This window comes from Oryctolagus cuniculus, chromosome 15 (genome assembly GCF_964237555.1).
Source record: "Oryctolagus cuniculus chromosome 15, mOryCun1.1, whole genome shotgun sequence".
Taxonomy (NCBI): domain Eukaryota; kingdom Metazoa; phylum Chordata; class Mammalia; order Lagomorpha; family Leporidae; genus Oryctolagus; species Oryctolagus cuniculus.
In genome coordinates, this window is record NC_091446.1 from 51,829,611 (window position 1) to 51,843,120 (window position 13,510).

At 42.8% G+C, this 13,510-nt stretch overlaps 1 protein-coding gene across 8 annotated transcripts in view; it reads right to left on the minus strand.

Moving 5' to 3' along the window:
- The window catches only part of FAM13C (family with sequence similarity 13 member C), a 135,606-nt gene extending 127,362 nt beyond the window's left edge, over window positions 1-8,244 (minus strand). For 4 of the 8 annotated variants that reach the window (XM_070057689.1, XM_070057688.1, XM_070057687.1 and 1 more), the window contains exons 1-2: window positions 7,670-8,244; window positions 7,497-7,535 (exon numbers count right to left, since the gene is read on the minus strand). Coding sequence is in view for 4 of the 8 variants with exons in the window: in XM_008270111.4 (XP_008268333.3) it covers window positions 7,497-7,558 (62 nt within the window). In the remaining 4 variants the exon portion in view is untranslated. The other 4 variants (XM_008270111.4, XM_002718478.5, XM_017348765.3 and 1 more) reach the window with 1 other exon arrangement.
- Between the last annotated feature and the right edge of the window lie 5,266 nt (window positions 8,245-13,510).

Below are 13,510 nucleotides of genomic sequence, written 5' to 3' on the forward strand. Positions count from 1 at the left end.
CATGAAACTTCCCTGCCAAATTCATTCACATGCCATATTCCTACTTTACCCTTAATGCATAAAAATTTACTCTTCATTCTGGGGTTTTGGTAATCAACTATATCTTGTCTCAAACTGCTCTGTAATCCTTCATACATCTGAGACCTTTTTATTTAGTAACTAATTCCATGAATAAAAACTACTGTAATTTCCATGTCAAGATGCACTACTGCAATGCTGTACTGTACACTGCTATCCTAGAGCAGACACTCAATTTGAAACATTAACTCTGTTTTTTTCACCAGGCTGAATAATTTAGCAAGCACTTACTAAGTATTTATTGAACTGAAATAATTTAACAAGCATTTATTGAGCATTTATTGCCTCCCAAGTACTACATTAAGCTTTGGAGCTGTGCTTCTCAAACTGACCAGTAAGGACAAATACTCTGATTAAAATGTCACATAAATATCAGATTCCTGTTAAGGTTTTTTTTTTAAAGATTTATTTATTTGAAGGCAGGGATGGGAAAAGAAAGAGATCTTCATCCTCTGGTTCACTCCCCAAATGACTGCAACAGCCAGGGCTGGGCCAGGCTGAAGCCAGGAACTCCATCCTTATCTTCCACATGGGCCATCATCCACTGCTTTCCCAGGTGCGTTAGCAGAGAGCTAGGTAAGAAACAGAGCAACCAGGACTTGAACCAGCACTCCAATATGGGATGCTGGTGTTGCAAGTGGTGGCATAACATTGCCACAATGCTGGCCAACTGTTAAAGTTATTAAATGCTTACTCCCTAGTTCTCTTCTTGTCTCAGGCAAGTTACAAACAATTTAGAGACCCACACTTTGAGTAGCACTAATTCTAAAGGACACTAATTTTACAAAGATCTGTACTTTGAGAAATTCACAATGTAATGAGTAAACAAAAATAAATAAGCAAATAAATACCTATATGCAGAAATAAAATCATAATATGACATTTATACTCTAGGAAATAACTTAGGATTTTAAAACATTCCTCCCTGATAATGTTGTATAATAAATTCACAGAAGGAATGGCTGAACAGCTAGGGCTGGGCTAGGGGGAAGCCAGGAGCCAGAAGATTCATCCAGGTCTCCCATGTGGATTCAGAGATCCAAGGACTTGGGTCACCATCCAATGCTTTTCCCAGGCTATTAGCAGGGAGCCATATCAGAAGTGGAGCAGCTGGGAGTTGAACCCATATGATATGCTAGCATCCCAGGCAGCAGCTTTACCTGCTATGCCACAATGTCAGCCCCAGAATTTCTTTTTAAATTATTGTTTTGTAGTGAATTAAACAAAAGCTACATACAGACCCTAACACTCTCCACATGATGAAATATTTTGTTCCCTGTGGCAATTAAAAAACAAATTGGTGGACTTAATGTTTCTTTTAACAGCATGAACAAAATTTCCTTGCGTCTCATGTTTTCAGCTGCCAGTAGTCCACTCTGTCCATCTCATGGAGAGCAATGATTAAATTCATAAGTATCACCTTGTTCTCTTCCATTAGCCATATTTACCTGATAGATCCACCTGGGCTTATTAATATGACTAAAGATGTTTTCCAATAGCAAAGTAGAAAAATCAATGAAGAACAGAAATGTAGAATCATTGCTTCCAAAGAACAAGGTCTTAACTAGATCTTCGACCCTGGAGTTCAACAATACCTATTGTTTGGGGATTTGGCAGGAACTTTATTTTTTCTCCCCTCATTAGATTCATTAATCTTTCTCCTATAAGACTAATCAGTTAAAAATAGAGACTTGGCACCAGAGCATACAGAACTGCAGATACATTCCAATGTGTGAGGCTGGACCTAATTAATTGATCCAATTTTCATGTCTACTGAACAACCGTATTTGCAACTCAAGGAAACACAATTCTAAGCTTACAGACACAGCAATTGAAATAGGTCTCCTAACTGGCTTAGATGGTACAAACATATACAAGTCCTAGTTCAGCTAAGTGTCATCTGCTTTGATAGGACCATCTATTCTACTAACACTGGACTCCACAGTCGGAACCCATATCCAGATATCCCCGCTGTTAGAAGAAAATCACTTCAGAGCAAGTAGCCAACTGACCTGGGGTGTAGCATGCTGTTCCTACAGAGAGTCCTATACCAGACTTTTAAGACCAATCATTTTAATGGTCTCTCTCTTAGATGTTCAAAATTGGTCATCTTCTATTGCAGTATTTTTCAAACTGTACACTGTGACCTATTATTAAGTCTTGAAATTAGATACTAGTTACAAGTATGATTTTGATAGTGTTAGAGAAAGTAGAAAACAGCAGCAGAATAAGAGTTAATTATTTCATGGAACTGATTTAAATTGCATATGTGTGTGCACTAGACTGCGATATAGAATGTTTTTCTTATGGCTGTTTATAGTTTTTTAAAAGTGAAAGAAACCTCTATTAAACATGTTCCTCTGTAGTTTTTATCAACTAGAATCTTTTCAACTAAAATCTTTTTTTTTTTAATTTATTTGCGAGTCAGAGTTATATGGGGGGTGGAGAGAGAGAGAGAGAGAGAGAGAGAGGGGCCTTCCATCCACTGTTTCATTCCCCAAATGGTGGAAACAGCCAGGGCTGGGCCAGGCTGAGTTCAGGAGCCAGAAGCTTCTTCTGAGTCTCCTGCGTAAGGTGCAGGGGCCCAACTCTTGGGCCACTTTCCACTGCTTTCCCAGGTAGGTTCCTGTGGGGAGCAACTGGGAGCAACTCGGACTAGACTGAGTTACTGGAATTGAGACTTATTCTATGCATCTGCTTTCCCACAATATGGCGCTGAGAAGGGAAACAGCTTCTACACAGCTGCCTCCAGTTCAACCAATAAACTGCAGGACCTGCTCCTGATTGGAGGAGAGCGGCGTACTCGGCGTGTGGGCAGCCGAGTTAGGATTGGCGGAGGAGGACTATAAAGGAGGAGAGAGACAACGTGCACCAGGAACATCTAAGGGGAACACCTGTGCAGCCCCCGAGAGAGCCGGCCGGCGGTGTGCCGCTCCCCTGCGGAAGTGGGGAAAGTGGCCAGGGGGAACCGCCCTTCCACGGAGGTGGAAGGGATGGCAGCCAACCCGGGAAGAACCAGCAGCAAACCCGGGGAGGGCCGAGCAGACGAAAGAACAGCGCAGGGTCCTGTGTCGTTCCTCCATGAAGAGGGGGAGCGACAGGCTCCCAGGGAACTAGATCAGATGTGGAGTAGCTGGGACTCCAACTCGCATCCATATGGGATGCTGACATCAAGGTAGCTTTACCCGCTATACCACAACACAGAACCCAAGTCTTACAGTTCTTAATATATGCTTGCCCCAAACAAGAAATGGATAATTTGTCTTTTAATCATCTCTTTGTGAACTGTTTAGAGGTTTTTTTTTTTTTTCCTATTTGGTCTTTTATACCCTCCAGCAACCACAAATAAAAAGTTTTACAACATCTCACAGCTCACCTGTTTGTTTGTTTATTTATTTATTTTAGACTTATTTATCCATTTGAATGGCAGAATTTGAGAGAGAGAAGGAAACACAGAGAAAGATCTTCCATCTTCTGGCTCACTTTCCAAATGGTCAAAATGGCTAGGGGTGGGCCGGGCTGAAGCCAGAAGCCAGAAGCCAGGAGCTTATTCTAAGTCTCCCATGTGGGTGCAGGGACCCAAGCACTTGGGCCATCTTCCACTGCTTTCCCAGGCAGGTTAGCAGGGAGCTGCATTGGAAGTGCAGCAGCCGGGTCTTGAACCAATGCCCATGTGGGATGCAGGCACTACAGACTGTGGATTAACTACACCACAGTGCCTGCCCCGGCTCACCTGCTCTTGCACATGATCTCAATTCAGCCTGACAATGTTGTGTGGTAGAAATTACCTTCATACAGAGGCTAAGATATTACATAAATTCTCAGTCCTAAAGCTGTGAGGCCTGGGTTGTTTCTGTTCCACTACACAAGGCCCTGAGACTATTCCTAAGAGGGTGAGAATGCCATTTTTTGAAGAGTGGTGGTGGGAGAAATGCCCATTAGAAAATCTTTTTCTGACTAAGAAGGCTGTGGAATGGCTGTGGAATGAAATGTAGTCATTCTACAAAGGGATTTTCCATTCACCCTGTCAGATCATGCTCGCTGTGGGAAAAGTTGTAGAAGTACAGCTTCCCATGGTATCTCTCCAAAAGCAGCCCCATTGGCTGGCACCACGCCTCAATAGGCTAATCCTCCGCCTGCGGTGCCGGCACCCTGGGTTCTAGTCCCGGTCAGGGCGCTGGATTCTGTCCCGGTTGCTCCTCTTCCAGGCCAGCTCTCTGCTGTGGCCTGGGAAGGCAATGGAGGATGGCCCAAGTGCTTGGTCCCTGTACCCCATGGGAGACCAGGAAGAAGCACCTGGCTCCTGCCTTCCGATCAGCAGAGTGCGCCAGCCGCAGCGGCCATTAAAGGGTGAACCAATGGTAAAGGAAGACCTTTCTCTCTGTCTCTCTCTCTCACACTGTCCACTCTGCCTGTCAAAAAATAAAATAAATAAATAAATAAAAAGTGGCCCCAGTACCACTGGCATGACCTCCACTTAGAATACCTGACTGAGATAGCAGACTCCAGTCCTACAAACTCTCAGAGGGCAGGGCCCAGCCATGTGAATGCTTAAACCAGATTGCCCACTTACCTTCAATTCTAGTATTATTTTAACTAAATGTTCAATACTGACCTAAAGATTTCTAAAACTCAACTTGGCTGACCACAACACAATCACCTCTTCTGGGTTCCCACTTTGAGATGAAGTACGGGAGAATGTGCTTTTCACAAGTCCAAGTCTTTTCTCCAGCTGGTACTGATGATCAGTTGGTTTTGAGAACTTCTGCTTTGCTGATAACCAATCAGAATTATTACAAGGCAGGCTTCATTTCCAACAGCAAGTTAGCCAGGGCCACAAGGGAAATAGTCATGGCAAGATAAATGAAAAAGTGCATCAGATAGAGAGAAGAAAAGGTCAAGGCCTTTCTGATGTTGAAATTGGGTATGGGGGGAAGAACTGCTATATTCCTAAAGCCATACCTGTGCAATTTGTATTCATTAAGTAAAAGCTTTATATGAAGGAGAAGGAGGAGGAGAAGAGGAGGAGGAAGAAGAGGAAGAAAAGGAGGAGGAGGAGGAGAAATCGAGTTGGTGCAGAGCAGCACAGACAGGGCCTTTCCTGGGCAAAGCCAAGAAGAGACTAAAATGTGTCCCTGAATCCTTCACAATTCCACTTCCTGTTGACTCTTAAGACCCTCAGTTGGCCCAGTGCAACCCTGTCAGAATGGAATACGTGATGAAGCAGTCCCTATAAAAGTGCTACTGACAACTTGAATCTACCTCCCAGGAGTGCAGACTTTTACACCTCCATTTTAAGAAGGTTCACTACTAGCACACTTAATCCAAAAGATGTTATCTCTAGGTGGAATGTCGGACACGAAAGAAAATAAGTGGGTGTGAGTAGGAGGAAGTGGGAGTGTGGTGGGCCCAGGAGGAAGAGGAACTTTTCTGATATCCAGAACATGTAAGACAGAAAAACATCTCCTCCGTGTAGTCTAAGCCCATACCCAGACGTTGACTAAGTCCCTGATACGTCTCTGTCTCTGGATAAGGGACCCTGGTCCTACTGCTGTGGGGTCATGCCCTAGAGAACCAAGGAGCATGGTTCAGATTACTGAGGGAGAATTTCAAGTTAGCCAATGATTGGTTTTAAGTGACCCCAATCTGTGCAGTGTTCCACCTTGCATGCTTTCAATATGCTCCTTAGATTTTTATATTAGCCAGATGGCATCCCAATTATCACTTACAGCCTTTTAAAATAAATCACTATCACTTCTCTGAAAGTAACAACATGATCTTATGCAATCCAAACTTCTTGGGGAGTGTCCAAAAACAAGATACCACATTCTCTCCAGCATTTAACCATAAAACCTTTACCAAAAAAACAAAAAGCTATGTGTCATCTGGAACTAAGTGTCTCCATTTTAAGCTGCTATGCCTGTAACTGTCTCTGGGTACTTAGCAAAACAGGGCTCCTGACAATCAGGCCAAGTGAGCTCTTGGTGTTTGTAAGCAGAGCAAAAGGAGAAGAGCAGTACCTATGCACCTGAGTCAGGACGTCAAGGCCTCACGTTTGGCCTGGAGATTTGGGCACACATCTCTCCACTTCTCTCAGGCTTTTAAAAAAGCAAAGTTGCAGCACAGGTTACCAAGCAATTAATGGCTGCAGGTCCAAATGAGTATTTCATACCACCTCAGCTGGAATCAACCCTAGTGTTTGCTTTTAAGCAGCTCCTCTTAGGTGAGCTCAGTGCTAGACACCAAGACAGCAGCAACCCAAACAGAGCAACAAAAGAAATGGGAAACAAGAGGGTGTGAGAGCACTAGAGAGACCTGCTCTTCCGTCACCAAGGCATTGAGACAGTAGTAGGACTGGGAGATCTAGTGATACCCATTTCTTTATTTATTCGCTGTTTTAGAGAACTTCAGCAAACAGCTCCCAAGTTAGTTGTGCTTCCTCTATCAACCTTGCAACATTTGCTTTTAAATGTAGTTGATTATACAACTGTACACATGCCTTTTCCCTGAACAGTTGTTTAGAGGGACTTTTGCCAAAGGTCCCGGAAGTAAACATAAACATCATGAATTCGCCTAGAGGAAGATGACATATATGTACTTCACACACACATATATATATATAATACAAACTACACATTAAATATAGTATTAGCAAAATATACTACCTTTTACTTCTTAAGTTATATAGTAAAATATTAGGAAAACATTGAAGAAGGGACAAGAATGAAAACTATGAACCTTAACTATCTAACAGAACAAATACGGTGCCTGCTGGCCTTGAGAACAGCACACTCCTTCATTTGATCTTTTAATGGTGTCAGTTGCCCTAATCTACAGCTTTAACCATAGGACCAGATGACTCATTCCTCCTATAGCCAGATCTCTGTGCCTAGAAGCCAAGAATGACAAAGGGCATGCGAGAAAAGTTTACTCTCCTGTGTCTTAATCTGTAGAAGAGAGAGAGAGCAAGGATAAGTTTAGCCTGTTTCATCCGCATGCTGGAATTAAACTCAAGTCATTTCACATCCATCTCCTATTTGCAGTTAATGTATACAACGTGCACTCCACGAGCATTGACACCAATGTTGGCAAAAAAGCAACAAAGCTTCCTTTCTGACATGCCAAATAGATCTTTCTCAATATCTGAGCTCCAAGAACACCTATCTCGGAGCACTGAGCTCCCACAAGCAATCAGCTGCTTTTCATCTCTCTCCTGCAGCTGCTAAAACGCTGATTTCAACCTGCAAAGATTTCTGGGCCCCATCAGTCAGCACGTCTCGCGCCGTGTTCACAGCCCGATTACGGGAGACAATGCATCTAATAGGAAGAGCTGCTGGAGACGGTGGAAGATACCTTCACGCTAGTTGCTTCCGCAGAAAAGGCATGCAAGTCTAATTTTAATGGCAAGAATCACTTACTCTGTTACAGCGGTGCTGCTGAAGGAATTATCCTGAAGGCTGAAACAGAAACAAGAAAACATCAGCCAAGTCTGGCCGGGGAGCCGTCTCCCTGATTGCTCTCCGGGAGTTAGAGCGCATACACAAACATGGCATTGCAAGGCAAGTCTCAGGGCTCGCCCGGCACGCTCTACCTTGGGCTGCTGTCTGCACATGCTCGTAACGACACCCCCAGCAGGGGCCCAGCTGCACAGGCGAACCACAAAGCCCGGCAGCCCGCGAGGGTGCGGGGACCGAGCTGGGCGGGGCGCGGCGGCGGCTCGACCGAGACCCCGGCTGGCAGCGAGGGGCACCTGGAGAGTTCCCGCGCGCCCCCAGCCTAGCCAGCCTTCGCTGCACGGCTCTCTGGGCCAGCCACCCCCACCCCGGGGCCGGCCGGCGACGTCCTCCTGTTTCTGCCTAGGTGCTGAAATACCCCGGAGACCTGCTTTCCTCCAGACGTCTTCTACCAGTCTGACTGAGCTACCCCCCCTCCACTCCCAATCCCCAGGGCTGGAGGCTCGCCGAGAAGCATCCATCCTTCAGAAAAAGCCGAGGGGGAGGGGGACTTCGCTGCCGGGATTTTGCTTGGTTTTTATTGTGTGTGTTCTTTTCATTGCTTAGGAGAAGAGCCGTTAAGAAGGACTGGGGCATCACTCCCGATCTGTCTGCCCCGTTATCTCAGACCCACAGAGGAAGCGCCCAGCCCGGGAGGACAGAGCTGTGAATGAGCCCACACAGGGCAAGTGGAGCATTTATTTATTACAGGCATTAGCTGGTGACTAGGGCACTTGAAAGGGGGTGGGGCTTGCTCCGCCCCAGCCGCCCGCCTGAGCTGCACCCTCACAAAGGGTGGAGAGACAGAATGGACAAACACCACCCCCTGGAAGGAAGGTAGCCATGCTGGAGGAGGGGAAAGCTGCCAGCCCCTAGTGGCTTCATGCCCCTGGGGATGTGTGTCCTGCCCTCTTTCCGTGGCTCCTTTCTCTGGTCACGTTGACCTTGATATGGAATGAACAGTCATCTGTGAAAGATGCTTATTTGAATTTTGAAGTAAGGTTCACCCCCCCCCCCCTTTTTTAATGTCTCCACTCCCAGAAGCAACTGAGATGGTGGCTTTTAGTGCAAAGTACACAAGGTGATGAGTTAATTTAAGACCGAAACCGCCAAAAATGTATTTTTAAATTTTTAAATGTTTTTTTAAATTTCTAAATTTCAAACTTAGAAATGCGGGGTTGGGGAGGTAGGGAAGCATGATCTATCAGTGCCATACTAAGTGTCATACTGTTTAATAGGTCCACCCAAAGGCTAGGAGATTATCCTTGTGCTTGACTTAGCTAAGCACAGTGGATTAGATCTTACCCATGTCGAGTTACATGGTAACTTGCACGTTTACGCACTCTGTCCAGAGGACAAAGATACCTCAGCATTCCCGGTTATACTGTATTGTGGAATGCTAACCAGTTTTGCATCTAACCAAACTAACATACCGCCTAAGTGCCTGTAAATACCTGGATCCTCAAAATGCTCTTGGAACCAGACTCACCAGCTTACAGTTTCCCTCTTATAAATGAGAGGGAATGGACGCGCCTGTATTGATTATCATACCTTTAATTTTTATATTCATATTTGAGAAATCCAAATTGAGTTTCAAAGTAAAACATTTCAGTTTCTTTGCAATTTTATTTTCTCCAAATATTATTTAAATCAACTGAATAAAAGCTTAATGAGTTCTTTATTAGCTCTTTGTTACTACAATGAAATACCTGAGAATACTAACTAAATAAGGAGAAACATGTTTTTAGCTCATACTTTGGGAGGTTCAAATCCAAGACCAGGTGATTCTGATTAGGGTGGCTATGGTAGAGTAGGGAGTGGAAGGTGGAAGGGCCACACAGTGAGCCGGGAAGCAGAGACAAGCTGGGTCCCAATCAGGTTTTATAACCAACCCTCCCTTTAGAAGTACCTGCTGAGGGCACATCCACTAAACACAGGAACTGTGGTAAGTTTCTATCCTCTTCTTACCATCAACTTAAGATCTCAGGGTTTAAACATCTGCCTGCCTTCAGGATCCAAATCTTGTTCAAACCATAACGTGATCTTAGACTTAATTCTATGGGCTAACAGAAGTTTAGAAATACTAAGCCCTTGAACATATGGATATGCAGTACTTATATGTTTCTAAACATACACTGGGTAGGTTTGAGGGTTTGAGACATGGACCTCTATACTGTGTTCATTGTTTAGCCACCACAGATTGAGGTTTGCTTTTCTGTTTATTGAGACTGCTCAAACTCAGTCCATATTCAACCCTTAGTTCCACAGATCTGAAGGTTGTCAGTTTGCACAGACCCATTTTACTCGCTGGGTCTGGTAATGAATCCCGGTATTCCAGTCAAGGAGCACACTTGTCTCAAGTGAATGTTCCCACTGGTCATTTGCAAAAGGGAAGTGCAATGCTTTCAATATTCAAACAGGATTTAGACAAATACATGAAATCATATGGGCCCTTTGAAAATAAAATGAAATAACACATGTGTTCAATAAAAGCCACTACTCAAGAATGTCCACAGAAAAGAAATAAGAATTCTCAGCAACTCAATAGCAAGGGCCAAAACTGTTCTAGGTGGTGTACATCTGATGAAAGCAATCAGTTGATACAGTTGATTATAGTTAACAACCAAGAATATCCCAGAAAAATTCCCTTATTTGGTAAGGTGTAAGAAAGTCAACGATTTTAACTTTTACATCCTAAGATATTTGTTTTTATCTTAAATTAGGTTTATAAATTGTATTTATTAATGGTTTTTCAAGTATCTTTTTTTATTTTTGTACTCTTCAACTTAGAATAGGACAATACTGATAAATATCACACAGCAACTCAAGTACAGTTCAAAAAGAGAAGCAGAAAAATTAATATTGGTGTCCACGAAGAAGTAAATCTAGACCAGTATTTCCCAAAAGGGCAGTGAAAATCTAGTCTCTCAAATCATCTAGAAAAAAAGTTATAAAAATACATCATGGAAAATACATTTTTGAAAAGTTACAAATTTTAAATTCACAATGCACATTAGATAGTAAAGTATTCCTGTCTTTAATCAAAGTTTCTCAGTCTGAAGAACAATTTTTTTGCCCTTAAATATATCATCAATTAGCACCCTATGTAACTGAATTTTGAGAGAAGAGTTCCTGAGTACCTTAGGAAAAGATATTCAACAGAGATCAACTGACATAGTTCTTTATTGAACAAATGAATGAGTGAACAAATGATGCCTAATCATTATCATTGTCCTATAGTTACTAATAAGACAGTCTCCGCCAGCAGTATATACACAAAATATATCATATATATATATATTATATGCAAAACTATTTTAAACTCTAAGTAGAACAAATGAAGATGCTAGATTTGAATATGGTTAATTTACATGCATGTTAAAAGCTTCAATGTTTAGCTTTTTCTCTCAGTGCTCTTAAAACCAATATCTGACTTTCAAATTGAATACTAATAGTTTCTTTACAATAATAACAAATTTTTTGTATTCTAATGTGTTGGTTTGCCTGTATGTAAAGTTTAAAACAAGAGAATAGTCAAAAAGAAATTTCCAGAATTGCCAGAATTTAAACCCATTGTTTGCTGGTAGTATAAACTTGGATAGACTCTACATTTCCATATTCTCATCTGCAAAATGGACATCATGATGATGTACCTCATGTTCATCTTACAAAGATTAATGCATGCCTTCCAAATAAACAAACACTAGTTTTATCATTATATTCATTATTAGTAACACTATATATAAATAAGAGTATGTAAACGTGAAGTCAGAAGATGAAAAAATAAAACAAACTGCTCCGCTTTGTAGTAGGCTTGCAGGTGACATTTCCTTCCTCCTCTTCTATCGGCACAGTGCTTACATCACTTTCTCTTTGCTTACAGAAGAGTAAAATTCAGAAGTTTGCTGAATGCGAATGGGCTGCTCTGGCTGAAATGAGCTCCTTCCAGGATGGCTCTGTGCTCACTTCACAACTCCTCATCTTAAAACACATGAACATCCCTGGAGAAACAGACAATTCTGAGAAATCACTTTCTGCCAGAAGCTGGGGCAAGGAGCCAGAATCCTTACAATGCCAGGAAGTCAACACCGACTTGCTCTATTGGCCTGGACACAGTGACTTGTCGCTTCCTGCCAGTACCCTTGGGAATGACCAGTCTTGCCTCTGGAAGAGAGGACTCTTGTCTGAAAAGATAATTTTCCATAAAAAAGAAAATCCTCCCTGAATCCCTGCCCTCTAGTCCCTTCCTTTGCTAGCCACAGTATCTCACTCCACAGCAAGGGCCTCATGAGCTGAGTGGCCTATACCTGAGCTCTTGAAGAGTCAAAAGTGCCCTAGATGGGTGGCGGTGGGAGTTCACCCAGTCGGTGAGATGCCTGCACCCCGTATCTCAGTGTCCCCCACGTCTGAGTGCCCGGGTTCAAGTCCCAATTCTAGATTCCTGCTATTGCAGATCCTGGGAGGCAGGAGCGATGATTGAAGTAACTGGATTCCTGCCAGCCATGTGGGAGATGTGGGAGACGTGCTCTGAGTTCCTGGCTGCCGCCTGCAGCCTGGCCCAGCTCCAACCACTGCAGGCATTTGGGGAGGTGAACCAGCAGATGGGAGCTTGCTTCTGCCCGTCTGTCTCTCAAAGAAAGAATTATTTTAATGAGGATTCTAAGTTTATATTTAAAAAGGTGGTAGTAAGACAGACTTGATACCAAAAATAATACTGGGGACAGATTGTTTAGAGTATTGGCATCCAGTGGTGTACATTGAGTCTACCTTTGTCTGACATTCTCTGATTAATGATAAAAAGAAGATACAATGTAAATTGAATATTAAGTGACATTTTGATTGTCAAAGATTCAGGATCTCACGAGGTCAACAAAAGTGATGGTGGAGAACAGCTTGAACCGCATTCAAAACCAGTGACCAGCGAGGTCTTGGTAGTATCAACCAAAGAACAAAAACCAGAAAGGATAGTGACGTGTCAATTTCAAAGGGAATGAGTCAAGTATCAAAGGATTTAAAGTGGTCCTTAAAAAAAATATATGAAGCCCTTAATTTGGTAAATGCTACCATTTTATAATTATGCTGTGTCAAATATGAGGTGAAGTTGGTAATTTTGAGCTATTAATTTTTTTCAGAAATGTTATATATCAGTAAAACTCCTCTAATGGGCAAGCCTTAATCTTTGCTGTTTCTGAGAATAATTTCACTATATTATATACAGAATATAAAACAAAAATGTTTAATGCTTTCTTTACCACTTACTATCGCCTATCAGGTCCTATATGCTCTGGCTCTGGAGGCAACTGAACACTTCCAATCACACCAGCTTCCTCACAGTTATTACAATAGCTAAACCTGACCCTGCCCTAGGGCCATTTTATTCTCTCTCTGTCTCTGCCTCTGTCTCTGTCTCTGTCTCTCTCTATATATATATAAATACATAAACATATACATATACATGTATATCTATATACATATGCATATAGATATATATACATATATATGTGTGTATATATGTGTGTGTGTGTGTGTATATATACATATATATTAGCAAGGAGCTGGATTAGAAGTGGAGCATCCAGGACTCGAACCAATGCCCATGTAGGATGCCAGCACTGCAGGCAGCAGCTTTACCTGCTACACCTCAGCACTGGCCCCCCATATGTTTTTATTATCATCTATTTGAAAGACAGTGAAAGGGAGAGAAGAAAGAAGAGAGAAAAGGGCAGGAAGAACATGCTTTCTTCCACCTCCAAATCCCCTCAATAGCTACAGCCAGAAGCCTGACTCCCCCCAGGTATCGCATGTAGGTGGCAGGGCCCCAAGCACGTGAGCCATCAACGCTGTCTCCCAGGGTGCATTAGCAGGAAGCTGAATTGGAAGCAGAGTAGCCAAGACTTGAACCGACACTCAGATACAAGACATGGGCATCCCAAGTGGCA